General features: G+C 47.3%; 1 protein-coding gene across 1 annotated transcript in view; it reads left to right on the top strand.

The window, feature by feature from the left end:
- Positions 1-13,572, top strand: part of noc4l (nucleolar complex associated 4 homolog) — a 40,745-nt gene extending 27,173 nt beyond the window's left edge. Inside the window, exons 9-15 of the mRNA XM_052032024.1 lie at positions 4,285-4,396; positions 5,412-5,472; positions 6,447-6,557; positions 7,776-7,939; positions 8,562-8,644; positions 10,129-10,242; positions 13,356-13,572. Coding sequence (XP_051887984.1) covers positions 4,285-4,396; positions 5,412-5,472; positions 6,447-6,557; positions 7,776-7,939; positions 8,562-8,644; positions 10,129-10,242; positions 13,356-13,472 — 762 coding nt within the window. The 3' untranslated portion in view covers positions 13,473-13,572. The remainder of the gene's footprint in view (positions 1-4,284; positions 4,397-5,411; positions 5,473-6,446; positions 6,558-7,775; positions 7,940-8,561; positions 8,645-10,128; positions 10,243-13,355) is intronic.
- The last annotated feature ends 305 nt before the right edge of the window (positions 13,573-13,877 follow it).

Genomic DNA, 13,877 nt, shown 5'->3' with positions numbered 1-13,877 from the left:
CTTGCTCTGAGTTGTTAATGGTTTGCAATGCCTCAGCTGAATGTGGATATTAGCCTGGATTTTGCAGTCAGCAAGCAAATGATGGTGGACCTACTGACCTTGAGGTAACTCGCCATCAGGATCTCGTGGTTATGTGGACTTGCCCTTTTACTGTATTGTCTGTCAGCTAATCAAGATCTGGGCCACCCTTCCTTCCCAAGGCTTTTTAGTGACTTAAAGTAATAATCTGCAAAGGGACCTGGGTGTTACTGAAGATGATAATTAAATTCACCAAGCAGTTTGGAAGGGCAAGGGGATTTATCGACATAGGTGGTGAGGTCTTGCTGCTGCAGTTGCATGACGCCCTGGTGAAACTGCCCCTGGAATATTGTGTACGGGTCTGGTCTCTCTGTCTAAGAAAGAATATACTTGAATAGAAGGAGTTCAGCAAAGGTTCATCAGATTGATTGCAGTTTGTCGAGGTAGATATGGAGATGATATTTTTCCTGGCTGGGGTGTCTTGAACCAGTGGAAGGTTTACAGTCTCAAAATAAAGAGCACGTCATTCAGGGCAGAGCTCCAGAGGTTGGTGAATGGTTGGAATCCTCTACCCGAGGGATGTGGGGGATCAGTTGCTGAGCATATTCGAGATGCGATTTTTTTTTCAAATATTACAGGAATGAGGGGTATGGAGTTTGTGCAGCAAAGTGGCGATGAGGTGAAGGGTCAGCAGTGATTTTATTGAATGGCAGAGCAGAAACAAGGGGCTGAATCACCTATTCCTGCCTTGTAGCACATGTGGAAAGAGCAGCGGAGTGGAACCAATTGAACCCTTTCAGAGAGTTGACGTGGAAATGATGGGCTGAATGGCCTTTTTAATTTTAATACTCATTATAGCACAAAAGGAGGCCTTTTGGGCCATTGGGTCCATGCCAGCTCCCAACAGAGCAATCCCATCAGTACCGCTCCCCCTCTTGTTTCTCTGTGACCTATTCTCTGTCGCATGCCCATCAACTCTCTTTGATTGTTTTTGCCATTAACCCACACTAGAGGCAATTTACAGTGGCCAAATAACCTACCAGCATGTCTTTGGGATGTGGGAGGAAGCTGGAATGCCCAGAGGAAACCCACGCGGTCACGGAGAATATGTAAACTCCACACAGTGCCGGAGGTCAGGATTGAACCCGGATCACCCAAGCTGCATGGGCAACTGCTACTAGCTGTGCACGGAAATGCCCCTTGTTATTTTAAGGAACGAGGGTGGGAGAGTGGGACTAGTTGGATTGCTCCTCCGTAGACGTGGTAGAGATTGGATGAGCAGAATGGCTCCTGTCCATGCTATGAACGCATAGTGACTTACTGAAGAAATGTGCCCAGGAAAATAGACCAAATGAGAAGCTCCAAGATGAGGGTCTCCTGACCCATCCCCTCAGTTGGGCTGTCTTGCTCAGCAGTGTACACACTTCCTAGCAGAAGTGTGGAATCTCCTGGGAGAGAAGTAACCAAACTAAATCCCAAGCAGCCGGAGAGTGGGGAAATTGGGAAGGTTGTCTCAGGATTCTGGTATTCTGTGCTGACCTTGTGATTCTCCTCCTTGGGGTGGGTTCAGCAGGCAGGAGGGAGCTAATAGCACCTTGGCTCTGTTCTCGCTGAGAAGTGTGTCTCTTTAATTTATTCATAAACTGTGGGAGCTGTTGGCAAGGCCAATGCATATTACTTAACACTAATTGCACTCGTAGAGTCATTGAGTCATACAGCACAGAAACAGGCCCTTCGGCCCAACCTGTCCATGCTGACTAAGATTCCCATTTGGCCCATGTCCCTCTAAACCTTTCCTATCCATGTACCTGTCCAAACTAAATTGGTTTATTATTGTCACATATCAAAGTACTGTGGAAAAGCTTTGCTTTGCATGTCATCCATACAGATCATTTTCATTTCAACCGTACACTGAGGTAGTACAAGGGAAAACAATAACAGAATGCAGAATAAAGTGTTACAGTTACAGAGCAAGTGCAGTGCAGGCAGACAATAAGGTGCAAGGTCATAACGAGGTAGATAGTGAGGTCAAGAGTCCATTTTATTGTACTAGGAGACCGTTCAATAGTCTTACAACAGCGGGATAGAAGCTGTCTTTTAAATGGTGTTATTGTAGCTGCCTCAACCACTTCCTCTGGCAACTTGTTCCATATACTCACCATCCTCTACGTGAAGAAATTACCCCTCGGATCCCTTTTTAAATCTTTTCCCCTCTCACCTCAAACTGAGTGAGTTTTTCAGAGAGCAGTTAAAAGCTGACCGCATTGGTGGGCCTGGAGTCACACAGGCCAGAGCTGGTGAAGTACATCAGTGAACCAGAAGGGGTTTTACAACAATCCAGTAATCTCATGGTCGTCCTCAACGCTAACGTTTTATCCATGATCTACGGGCTGGGACTAGTTATAATAGTGCCAGCAATTTGGGTTGTTGTCATAATAGAACTAGACTGTGGTGAGAAGCAAGAAGCAAATGACTTGTTAAGCCGTGGGAATCTGATTTGTGGGTTGCTGCTGATCAATAATGAGAGTTTGGGGGCTGTCATTTATACCTTCAACCTTTTCAAGCAGTATGTCAAAGTTCAGTAGAGTTATTCTTCTAGTGAAGTGTGTAGATGCCGTTCCACGTCAGAGGGAAAGCACTGTCGAGCGATCCATCCCACCCTCCCTGAACACTGACACTAAACCCTAGGGGTTGCCATCGTCGGCAGTCTCTGCCTGCCTGTGTGGTGCACTCTTTGTTCAATGAACCAATGCTGCTGCTATAAACAGACACATTTATGGTTTTTGCATTGTGGGGGAGGAGGAAATATCCCCCTTGAACTCTCAAATTGTTCTGCAAACCTAACCAGCTCTTTGGCAAAGGGAACTACCCTCTTCCTTTCCCCATCGTTTCCCTTATTCGGCCAGGTCCACGTGTGATGCAGTCCCACAGCAGTTAGTTCCCTGGATGTGACTCTGTGTAAAGCTGTTGCAACAAGTAAAGGTTCCTGGCACCCAGTGGTAAGCATTCACAAAGGGAATTTCTATATTCATGATCTCAGCAACCCCACAGTCAATGAAGTCATTCTGAACTATGGTCATCGTAGTGTAAGAAAGATCAGCAACAAATAATGTAAAGCAGAAAGACAAATGGTACATAGTCGCGTTAAACTTGCCTCTCTGGATGTCACTGTGTGGTCAATATTCTGGCAGGGCTCTGGGCTGTCCCATGTGATGTAATGAGAGCAGCCTTGGTGGTTACTCGTGTTTGTGTGTGGGTGGGTGGGTGGGGGTGGCTGGTGGTTGGTGAGATATTAAGGCACTGCTCTCGTTACATCACTTGGGACATCCCGGAGCTTGCAATACTCACCACTGCTCATCACCCTAGCAGGTGTGGCCAGGGTGTAATTGGTTAAATCCCTTTGGTGTAGATCACAGAAAGCAGGTATTAGAGTCATAGAACAATACAGCATGGAGACAGGCCCTTCGGCCCAACCAGTCCATGCCGACCACAGTGCCCACCCAGCTAGTCCCAATTTCCTGCGTTCGGCCCATATCCCTCTAAGCCCTGCCCCTCCATGTACCTATCCGAGTGCTTCTTAAATGATCCTGCTGTACCTGCCTCACCCACTTCCTCTGGCAGCTCGTTCCACATACTCGCCACCCTCTGCGTGAAAAAGTTGCCCCTCGGGTCCCTTTTAAATTTTTCCCCTCTCACCCTTAACTTATGCCCCCTAGTTTTTGACTTCCCTACCCTGGGGGAAAGACTGTTACCGTTCACCTTTCATATCGTAAACATTTCTGGGGCATTGCCTGGGAACAAACTGCAAAGAACTGGATGTAGGTAACAAGTAAAATGTTGAAGATATTGAAAATATGAAACAACAAAGGAGAATGCAGGAAATGCTCGCTGGGTGGGTGGAGAAGGGCTTGGGGTCGATGACCTTTCACCAGGGCCAGCAGAAGTTGACGTAACAGGTTTTCAGCAAGTCCAGTGACAGGGTAAAGTTCTGTCAGTCACAGACTTTTTGTTCTTTTCCACTTATCCGTCCTTCCCTCTGCACTTGTACAAACCCTTTTTACTCTCTAACTTTACTTAGTTCTCTGTCTTTCAGTCCACAGATGCTGCCCGACCAGCTGAGTGTTTCCAGCATTTTGTTTTTATTTCAAATATCAGAAGTTGTTGTTTAAAAGCCCTCTGGCTGACTTGTGGATAGTGTACAGCCACTAACCCTTTGTTGCCGCAGTAACCATGTCTGCCTGGCCTGTAATATTCCTGTTTCCACAGCTGCCTGCCGCTCTCTACAAGAAGGTGCTGGTGATTTTACACGACGCTGTTCTGCCACACATGAGCGAGCCAGTCCTGATGATTGATTTCCTCACTGCTGCCTACGACATGGGTACGTGAGCAATGGGGTGAAGCAGTTGGTAAATCAGTTCATTGTTGTCGCATGTACCAAGGTACAGTGAAAAACTTTGTTTTGCATGCCATCCACAGATCAATTCATCACATCAGTGCATTTGAGGTAGTACAAGGGAAAACAATAACAGAATGTAGAATAAAGTGTTACAGCTACAGAGAAAGTGCAGTGCAGGCAGACAATAAGGTGCAAGGCTATAATGAGGTAGGTCGTGAGGGTAAAAGTCCATCTTATCATACAAGAGTCTTGTAACAGCAGGATAGGAACTGTCCTTGAGCCTGGTGGTACGTGCTTTCAGGCTTTTATATCTTCTGCCCGATGGGAGAGGGGAGAAGAGAGAATGTCTGGGGTGGGTGGGGTCTTTGATTATGTTGGCTGCTACTGAGGCAGCAAGAAGTGTAGACAGAGTCCATGGAGGGGAGGCTGGTTTCCGTGATGTGCTGAGCTGTGTCCACAACTCTAAGGTTCTGCAGCAATGAGGTTTTACAAGCAGTCAGCCTTGACTGTACCCTTGGTTCAGTGTGCCTGTTTTCTGGTAGGCAGGCCCCACATCACTTAGGGTCAAAACTGGTCTGTGCTGCCCGGCATTTGACCGTGTAGCAGTGTGATTTGGAAATATGTAATCTTGCTCCTGTTCTGGGTCTCCGTGTTCCTCACCATCACTCCTGCAGTTCACAGAGGTGCACTGGCTCTCAGTCCTGCAACACCCTGATTTTTGAACACTCATCCTTGTCTTCAGTCCCCTCCCTCCGGTCCTGCAACCTCCGAGATTGCTCTGTTCCTACATCTCCCCCATTCCCTCTCCCAACCACTGCCTGCTGTGCCTCCAGTGGTCAGGGCCCCAGGCTCCTGTTCCCCTTCCTGTCAGCTGGGGCCATCTCCCTGCCAGATAACTAGTGGCTGACAACTGCTGCTGCTGTGACAGAGCCGAGGAGAACTTGGGACTCTGCTGTCTGTGAATGTTCTAACTGCCATCATGTCTTTGCCTCTGCAGGAGGAGCCATTAGCCTACTTGCCTTGAATGGGCTTTTCTACCTCGTTCATCAGCACAACTTGTAAGTCTTGCTGTCAAGCTGAGAGTGAAATGTTTTTAATGCACAGCTCTGAGCCCCTCTACAGATCACTAGATCTGGAGAGAGTTTTTACTTTGAATAAGTAAAAGGTCGTTCTCCCGTGTCTGTATGGGTTTCCTCCGGGTGCTCCAGTTTCCTCTCACATTGCAAAGACGTACGGGTAGGTTAATTTGTGTTTTTAAAAAAAAAGGGCGGCACGGACTCGTTGGGCCGGAAGGGCCTGTTACCATGCTGTAAATAAAATTAAAAAAGAATGTTGATTTATGACCTTTCAGAAACAGCAGATCTCCAAAGTGTGTCATCTGTGTAGAGTTGTCAGTGTGCTTCCTGCGTGGTGTGTGCATGCTTGTGGTCAGTGTGGGGTCTCTGCTTGTTGTCTAAGAACTTGGAACGTCTGTGTGGATTCTCTGTATACTTGTGTTTGGCATGTGCATTTCATACATATTATGATAAATATTGTCAGCATTTACGCAGTGTGGTTTCTGTGCATGAGCAGTCAGTGCATGTGTGTATGCACGCACCTGTTCATTCTGTGCACATGCTCCATGTGTTTGCGTGTTTGAAAAGTGCAGTCCATGTGCCAGTACATGTGCGCACATGTGCATTTGGAATGTGCAGTAAGTGCTGGCTCGTGTGCATACATGCGTACATATAGTCTGCCTGTGTGTACGTGGATCTGCGTGTGTGCATGTGCAGTCCTTGTGTAGATACCAGTGGAAGTTTCTCTTAACTTGCCGTAACTTTGAACACCTCTATTAAATCTCCCCGTAACCTTCAGTGCCCAGTGTCCCCACGTGATGCCTGATTCTAGTTCCAGTCTAGTAGATCACTTTGGTACATGTTGTACCTTTCTCAGAAAGCTTTTCATTTTAGTAAATTATTTGCTTCAGGAATGATTCGACCTTTGCTTCATGCCTTTGTGTGGTGCTAATGCTGGCTCTGTTTTGCTCATGCAGAGAATACCCAGACTTTTACAAAAAGCTTTACAGCTTATTGGAACCCTCTGTGCTCCACGTGAAGTACCGGGCCAGATTCTTCCATCTGTTGGATCTATTCTTGTCTTCCAGGTCAGCATACCACCGATGTGGCCATTACTGGCTGCACCCTGCTCTTGTTTACATTTTACGGCGAGCTTTCTAAGCCTCATCGTTGAGCTTTGTGTAGCCTGATTAGATTCCTCCGCATCTTGCTTCGAGTGCAAGAAGATAAAATCAGTTCGTGCACCCTTGTTGAACTTGAGCAGTAAGAAAGCATCTGCAGTGTTTTCTCCATAGATCTCAACACACACCCCCTACCTCTGGCCTTTAGGGTGCCTTTTGGCTACAAGCACCTTGCCCCAAATGTCTGGGGCTCCCTGAACCTTTGTCCACTTTGTTCCGCACCCTAAACCATCCTTTTGACAAACCTCGCCTAACTCAGTACTTCTGTGAATCTGAGAATCATTTATCACAGGGGGAGGCTATTTAGCTCATTGTGCCTGTGATAGTCAGTCCCTGCGTTAACCCAGAGCTCTGAGGACTTTTCCCTTCCTTGTATTTATCCTGTTCTCTTTCAAAAGTTGCTGTTGAATCTGCTTCCATTGCCCTCACGATCAGTGTGACCAGATAGTAACAATTCGTTCAATTAAAAAATAAAATCCTTCTCATCTCCCTTCTGGTCCTTTTGGCCTTTAGTCTGTGTCCACTGGTCACCAACCCTCCTGTGGCTGGAAATAAGTTCTCCTTTATTCCATCAAAGCCCTTAATTTTCATGCTTCCCTGTGACCTGGAAGAAGACCATTGGTCCCATAGAGTCTATGCTGGCTCTTGGTACAATCCCACCAGTTCCTTCTCCACACTTATTCCCCCATAACTTATTCTCCAATCAGCACGTCCCTCTACCCAGAGGACCACTTGCGGTCACAAGGAGAATGTGCAAACTCCACGCAGACAGCGCTGGGGGTCGGAATTGAACCCAGCTTGCTGGAGCTGTGAGGCAGCAGCACCTCCAGCTATACCACCTGGTAATTCTGACCATCCTCCATCAAATCTCCTCTTAAATTGTTGCTGAGGAGAGCAACCCCAGCTTCTCCAGTTCATTGAGGTCCCTCATCCTTGGGGCAGTAGTTGTAACTCTTAGCTTGCTCCCTCCCTGGCCTTGGCACCCTACCTAATGTGTGATGCCCACTGAGTGCAGAAGGAGCATTTATAAAGGTGGAGTACGGCGTTCCCACCCCCCCCCCCCCCCCCCCCCCCCCGTTTCGCGTGTGTGTAGTAACTGCTTGCATTCTGTCTCCCTGTACCCAGCCATTTACCAGCTTACCTGGTGGCAGCGTTTAGCAAGCGTTTATCCAGACTGACTCTCTCAGCGCCGCCTGAGGCCTTGCTAATGGTCATCCCCCTCATCTGTAACCTGATCCGTCGCCATCCGTCCTGCAAGGTTCTTCTCCACCGGCCCAGTGAGGCTCAAGGTATTGCCCCTTGTTTGGCACCGTTTGCTTCTGTTTTAAAATGTTAATTTTCTGTAAGTTTTTTTTTAAATCCCAAAGGAGGAATGTAAGTGGATTCACTCCCAATGTAGCAGCTCCTTTTTCGGTTTGGGTTGTTTCTTTTGTGTACTGTCGGTTAATCTCACTCCCGCCACTGAACTCGCAGTCCCGTTGAAGGGTCTCGGCCCGAAATGTCAACTGTCCATTTCCCTCCACGGATGCTGCCTGACCTGCTGAGTTCCTCCAGCATTTTGTGTGTGTTGCTCCAGATTTCCAGCATCTGCAGTCCTTCTTGTGTTGTGCTTTTTGCTGTACTTTTTTGTGTATTAGTTTGGTGAACTTTTAAGGTTTTTAAGAGGGAGTTGGATCAGTGACTCAGAGTTAAACTTGCAGGACTTGGGGAGACTAGAGTGGGACAGATTGGAGCATTTTGCAATAAGCCAAAGAGCTCAAAATACACCTCGCTTTTTATTCTAAAGTCATTTAATTTTATTATATTTCACATAGAATAGTTGGTTTGATTTCATTCTGCCTTGTTTGAGTAACCAATTCAAGGAGCCACACTAATGAAGAGCTTTGCACATTAACTGTGGATATTTCCCAGATCTCTCTGCTGATCCGTACATGATGGATGAAGAAGATCCTGCAAAAAGTCGAGCACTGGAGAGTTCCCTATGGGAGCTACAGGTTAGTTAATTCATGGATAGTGTTCTCTGCAAATTTACACAGTCACCACATGGAAACAGGCCCTTTGGCCCAACCTCTCCATGCCAACCAAGTCGGCACATCCCTCCAAACCTTTCCTATCCATGTACTTGTCTAAATGTCTTCTAAACGTTGTAATTGTACCTGCATCTACCACATCCTCAGCTTGTTCCATTTACCACCGCACTCTGTGTGGGAAAACTTGCCCCTCAGGTCCCCTTTAAATTTTTTCCCCTCTCACCTTAATTCTGTGCCCTCTAGTTTTAGACTCTCCTGCCCTGGAGAAAAGACCGTGACCATCCACCTTATCTATGCCATGCATGATCTTAATAAACCTCTATAAGGTCACCCCTCAGCCTCTTTTGCTCTGTGGGGAAAAATTCTCAGCATATCGAGTATCCCCTTGTAACTCAATCCCTCCAGTCCTGGTAACATCCTCTCCTGTATCAAACTCGTGTATTTTTGGACGCCAGCCAGTAATGGATATTGATACTTACATCCCAGATCTCCTCTATGAAGTCGGGTGGAAATGCATAAAAACATTTTTCTGTTAACTATTCTGTCCTCCACAGTGAACCTGGGGTCTACTTTCCCACAACGTAGAACAGTACATCACAGGGACAGGCCCTTCGGCCCACTGTTTCTGTGCCGACCATGATGCCAAATTAAACTAATCTCATCTGCTTGTACATGGTCTGTATCCCTCCTTTCCCTGCCTGTTTACGTGCCTGTGTAAATGTCTCTTAAACGTTGCTGTTGTATCTGCTTCCACCACCTCCCCCAACAGTGTGCTCCTGGCACCCACCACTCTGTGTGGTTGGGGGAGAGGCAGAGAAATACCTGCCTTGTAAATCTCCTTTTAAACTTTCCCCTGCTCTGCTTAAAACCATGTCCTCCAGTATCTGACATTTCCACGCTGGGAAAAGACCCTGACTATCTACCCCATCCATGCCTCTCGTAATTTCACTTTGCTCCCATGTCCTCTGATTCTCTCAGTGCACAAAATTCCACCAACCTCTGCCTTGAGAGTGCTCAACAACAGTGTCCACACCCCCCTGGGGGAGAGTATTGCAAAAATTCACAGCTCTGAGTGAAGAGATTTCCCCTCCTTTCCATGTGCAGTGGTCCATCTTCCATCCTGATGCCCATAGTTCTAGGTCTGCATTCAGGGGAAGCATTCTCTCAGCATCCACCCTGCGGTTCCTTTCTGAATCTTGTTACAATTGAGGTTACTTTCAACCTTCTGAACTCAAGGGGCCCATTCTACACCATCTCTCTTCCCTCTCATCCGTGGAATTGTTCCACTTAACATGCGTTCTCCATCTTTAGTTGGTGTGCATAAATTTGGTCTTCTATTTGGTGTGTGTGCTGTTCTTCCCCTGTTTGAGCTCCACCAGGGTGTGAATGTGCATGAGCTTCTGCTCCCATTGGGGCACCTCTAACTCTGCTCCCTGTCCCCGCTCCAGACTCTGCAGCAACATTACCATCCTGACGTTGCCAATGCAGCAGCCGTAATCAATAAAACTTTGTCGGACCAAGAGACTGACCTCTCTGTGCTCTTCGATCTTTCTGTTCCACAGGTGGGTGCACATCTGCTGAATTTTGTTCTGCATGCTACAGATGAAATGATTGGTTTGTGGTTTTCCAAGGAAAATAGAATGCACACAAAACAAATCCGACAATTTCCATGATTTGTTCTCTCAGTAGATTGTTCTTAATGATCGTTGTTCTGGAATCCTGCCATGCCAAGCTATGACTGGACTAGTGCTCCAGGGGTACTCGGTTCACAAGCACCATGACACGCAGTGATATTGAAGTCATCCAGCCTGTCAGTAGGTGGACAGGTTCCGGATAAAGTGACCGAACTCTGTCGGCTTGTGGGAAAACCCCAAATGGTTGACTGACTGCCTTCAGAGTTGGGGAAACTGTTGTCCTTCTCTAGTTCATCCTGCATGGGGCTCCAGCTCGCAACATGTAGTCAACTGGTGATTCCTTCTGAAGCTGCTCTGCTGTAAGAGCAACAGAGTCAAACAGCACAGGAACAGGCCCTTCGTGTCCACACTGACAATCAAGTATCTGTACTAATTCCATTTATCAGCACTTGCCGATTCAAGTGCTTGTCTAGAAACTTAAATGTTGGGAGAGTTCCTGCTCCATTTAGGAGTCAGCTAGATAAGATAGGCTGGACTTGTGTATGATCCAGACCAGGTAAGCACAGCAGATTCCTCCCCAGAAGGACATCAATGAACTAGGTGGATTTTGTAATTTTCATCAGTAATGACTGGTAATTTTTCCCAATTACTCTATTCTAAACTGGATTTAAATTCCACAGATGCTGTGGTGGGATTTGAACGTCTCTGGACTGTTGTTCCAGGGCTCTGGATTACTGGTCTGGTAACCTTGCAGCTTCGTCACCACCATAACTGTGAATGTATTCATGCGGAAAATCTGAACGGTGCCTGTTAACTTGAGATGAAATGTTGCACCATTGATCTTTGCCTTTGATTTGAGAAAATGATGTGCTTGTCAGAAGCTGCTTGCAGCTGTGCTGCGGCCAGAATTGTTACTGCACACTGTGGTCTGCAGTGTTTGCTGATGCCAGTGCAGTGGTGTTTGCTGGTATTTGCAGTCAACGACCTGCATGGGCTTCTGCAGTCACATCATCCCTGGCACTGCAATGATGCTCCTATCTTCATCGTATTGGCCACTGCCTTCCTTCTGTAAAGTCCATTGTCAGAACAGCCCCATTTCCACCCCATTTATTTCCCAGTAACTTATTCTCTCTCTCAAGCCCATCCACTCCCTTGATTCACCTGCCACCCACCTACACCAGGGGTAATTTACCAAAGCCAGTTAAGCTCCCAGCACGTCCTTGGAAAACCAGAGCACGTGGGGGGTGGGGTGGGGTGGGGGGAGGGGGCATACCATGCAGCCACAGGGGGAAGGTACAAGCTCCAAAGACAAACCTGAGGGTGGAATTGAGCTGAGGTCAACAGAACAGTGAGACAACAGCACTACCTTCTGCGCCACTGTGTCACCTGTATGCTGATTCCTGAATGGGCCCTGTGTGTAACCAGTGTGTGTGTGTAACTAACACGCGTGCACACAGAAGGGAGAGGCCACAGTGTCTGTGTTCACTGGATACATGGGTTAATAATTGCCTTTGTAGTCAGCAACAGCCTGACTCTACAAAGCAGGAGCACTGCCAGATAGAATGTGACTCTGGACCTCCCACATAATGGGAGAGGTAGTCAAAGGTAGGCTGTGAGAAGAAGAGGTTGAGGGAGGGAATTCTGGGGCTCGAGGCCAGGTAGCTGAAGGCAGGGCCACCAGTGGGGATCACGGACTCCGGGCATCCCTGCAAGGCCAGAATTGGAGGAGTGCTGAGATCTGGAAGAGTAGTGCAGCTTTCACATTGAACAGAAAACGCCAGAATACAGACCAGCACAATGCATGGAAGAAGCAATCTGGCAAGCAAGGAGGCAATAAAAGATGTGAACAAAAGCCTGGCCAGAAGGTTGCTGGTTTGAGTCCTGCTTGGGAGACCTGAGCACAAAAAGCTGGGCTGACACTCCCTCCATGCTGCACTTCAGGGCACACCATCAAACTGCTGTGTTCTCAGATTTTCTTGTTATAAGACTGTTGAACAGTTCCCTGGCAAGATAAAGTGGACTCGAGCTCACAATCTACCTCATTATGACCCTGCACCTTATTGGTATTGGTTTATTGTTGTCACATGTACTGAGGACAAAACTTGTCTTGCATACCGACCATACAGATCAATTCATTACACAGTGCATTGAAGTAGTACAGGGTAAAACAATAACAGAATGCAGAATAAAATGTCACAGCCACAGAGAAAGTGCAGTGCAGGCAGACAGTGAGGCTGTCTTTGAGCCTGGTGGTACGTGCTTTCAGGCTTTTATATCTTCTGTCTGATGGGAGAGGGGAGAAGAGAGAATGTCCTGGGTGGGTGGGGTCTTTGATTATGCTGGCTGCTTTACCGAGGCAGTGAGAAGTGTAGAGTCCATGGAGGGGAGGCTGGTTTCCGTGATGTGCTGAGCTGTGTCCACAACTCTGCTGTTTCTTGTAGTCCGGGGCAGAGCAGTTGCCGTACCAAGCCTTGATGCATCCAGATAGGATGCTTTCCATGGTGCATCAATAAAAGTTAGTGAGTGTCAGATGGGACATGCCAAATTTCTTCAGTCTCCTGAGGAAGTAGAGGCACTGGTGAGCTTTCTTAGATGTGGCGTCTACATGGTTGGACCAGGACAGGCTATTGGTGATGTTCACTCCTAGGAACTTGAAGCTCTCAACCCTCTTGACTTCAGCACTGTTGATGTAGGCAGGTGCATGTACACCGCCTCCCTTCCTGGTCAATGACCAGCTCTACCTGCACTGCACTTTCTCTGTAGCTGTGACACTTTATTCTGCATTCTTTTATTGTTTTACCTTGTACTACCTCAATGCACTGAGTAATGAACTAATCTGTACGAATGGTATGCAAGGCAAGTTTATCACTGTACCTCGGTACAAGTGACAATAATAAACCAATTCCAAAGGCTACTGGGCTGGGTGGGAGGTGGAGAGAGGTCCAAAGCCTGGATACCAGTGGATATGGAAATACAGGTTGTACCAAGGATCCTTTCAGTTCTCTCAATCTGTTGTTTTTTTTTATATATATTGAACACAGCTCTTTGAAAAGGAACCAAAGAAGAGAGCAAGATGTGCCCCCTTGGAGTTTGAGCCTGCGGAGGGGTTACTGAGCAAGCGGAATGACCTGGTCTCTCAGCACTGGGCTTTGGCGTAATAACAGTTGCTGCAACTGCAAAAAATCATTCTGGCTGAAAGCGAAACCAGTAAAGTTATGAGTCTGTTGCTTTGTAATAGATTTGTACAGAAGGAAACCACTCTGGTGTTTGTTTCTGTGGTTTGACCGAGCGCGGAGAGGGAGAGATTTAGTTTTTGGTGGCGACCCGACCATCATTGGTGGAACCGTTAGACGTTCAGAGTAAACAGAGCGAAGGGAAAACGGCCACCCACGCAGTGACCAGTGTCGCACTTGCAGGAAACAGCACGGCACTCTTGGAGCAAATTGCAAGAGCTGGGGATGATACTGTTTCACGGTCATTAAGTACTGTCCGTCCAGCTAACTGTTCAAAGGACACCACGTGCTAAAGAACAAGGAGGTGGTTATGGGATGGAGAAGGCTGCG

This window comes from Pristis pectinata, chromosome 17 (genome assembly GCF_009764475.1).
Source record: "Pristis pectinata isolate sPriPec2 chromosome 17, sPriPec2.1.pri, whole genome shotgun sequence".
NCBI lineage: Eukaryota > Metazoa > Chordata > Chondrichthyes > Rhinopristiformes > Pristidae > Pristis > Pristis pectinata.
Note: the sequence above shows the minus strand (reverse complement) of the source record. Positions and strands in the feature narration are given on the sequence as shown.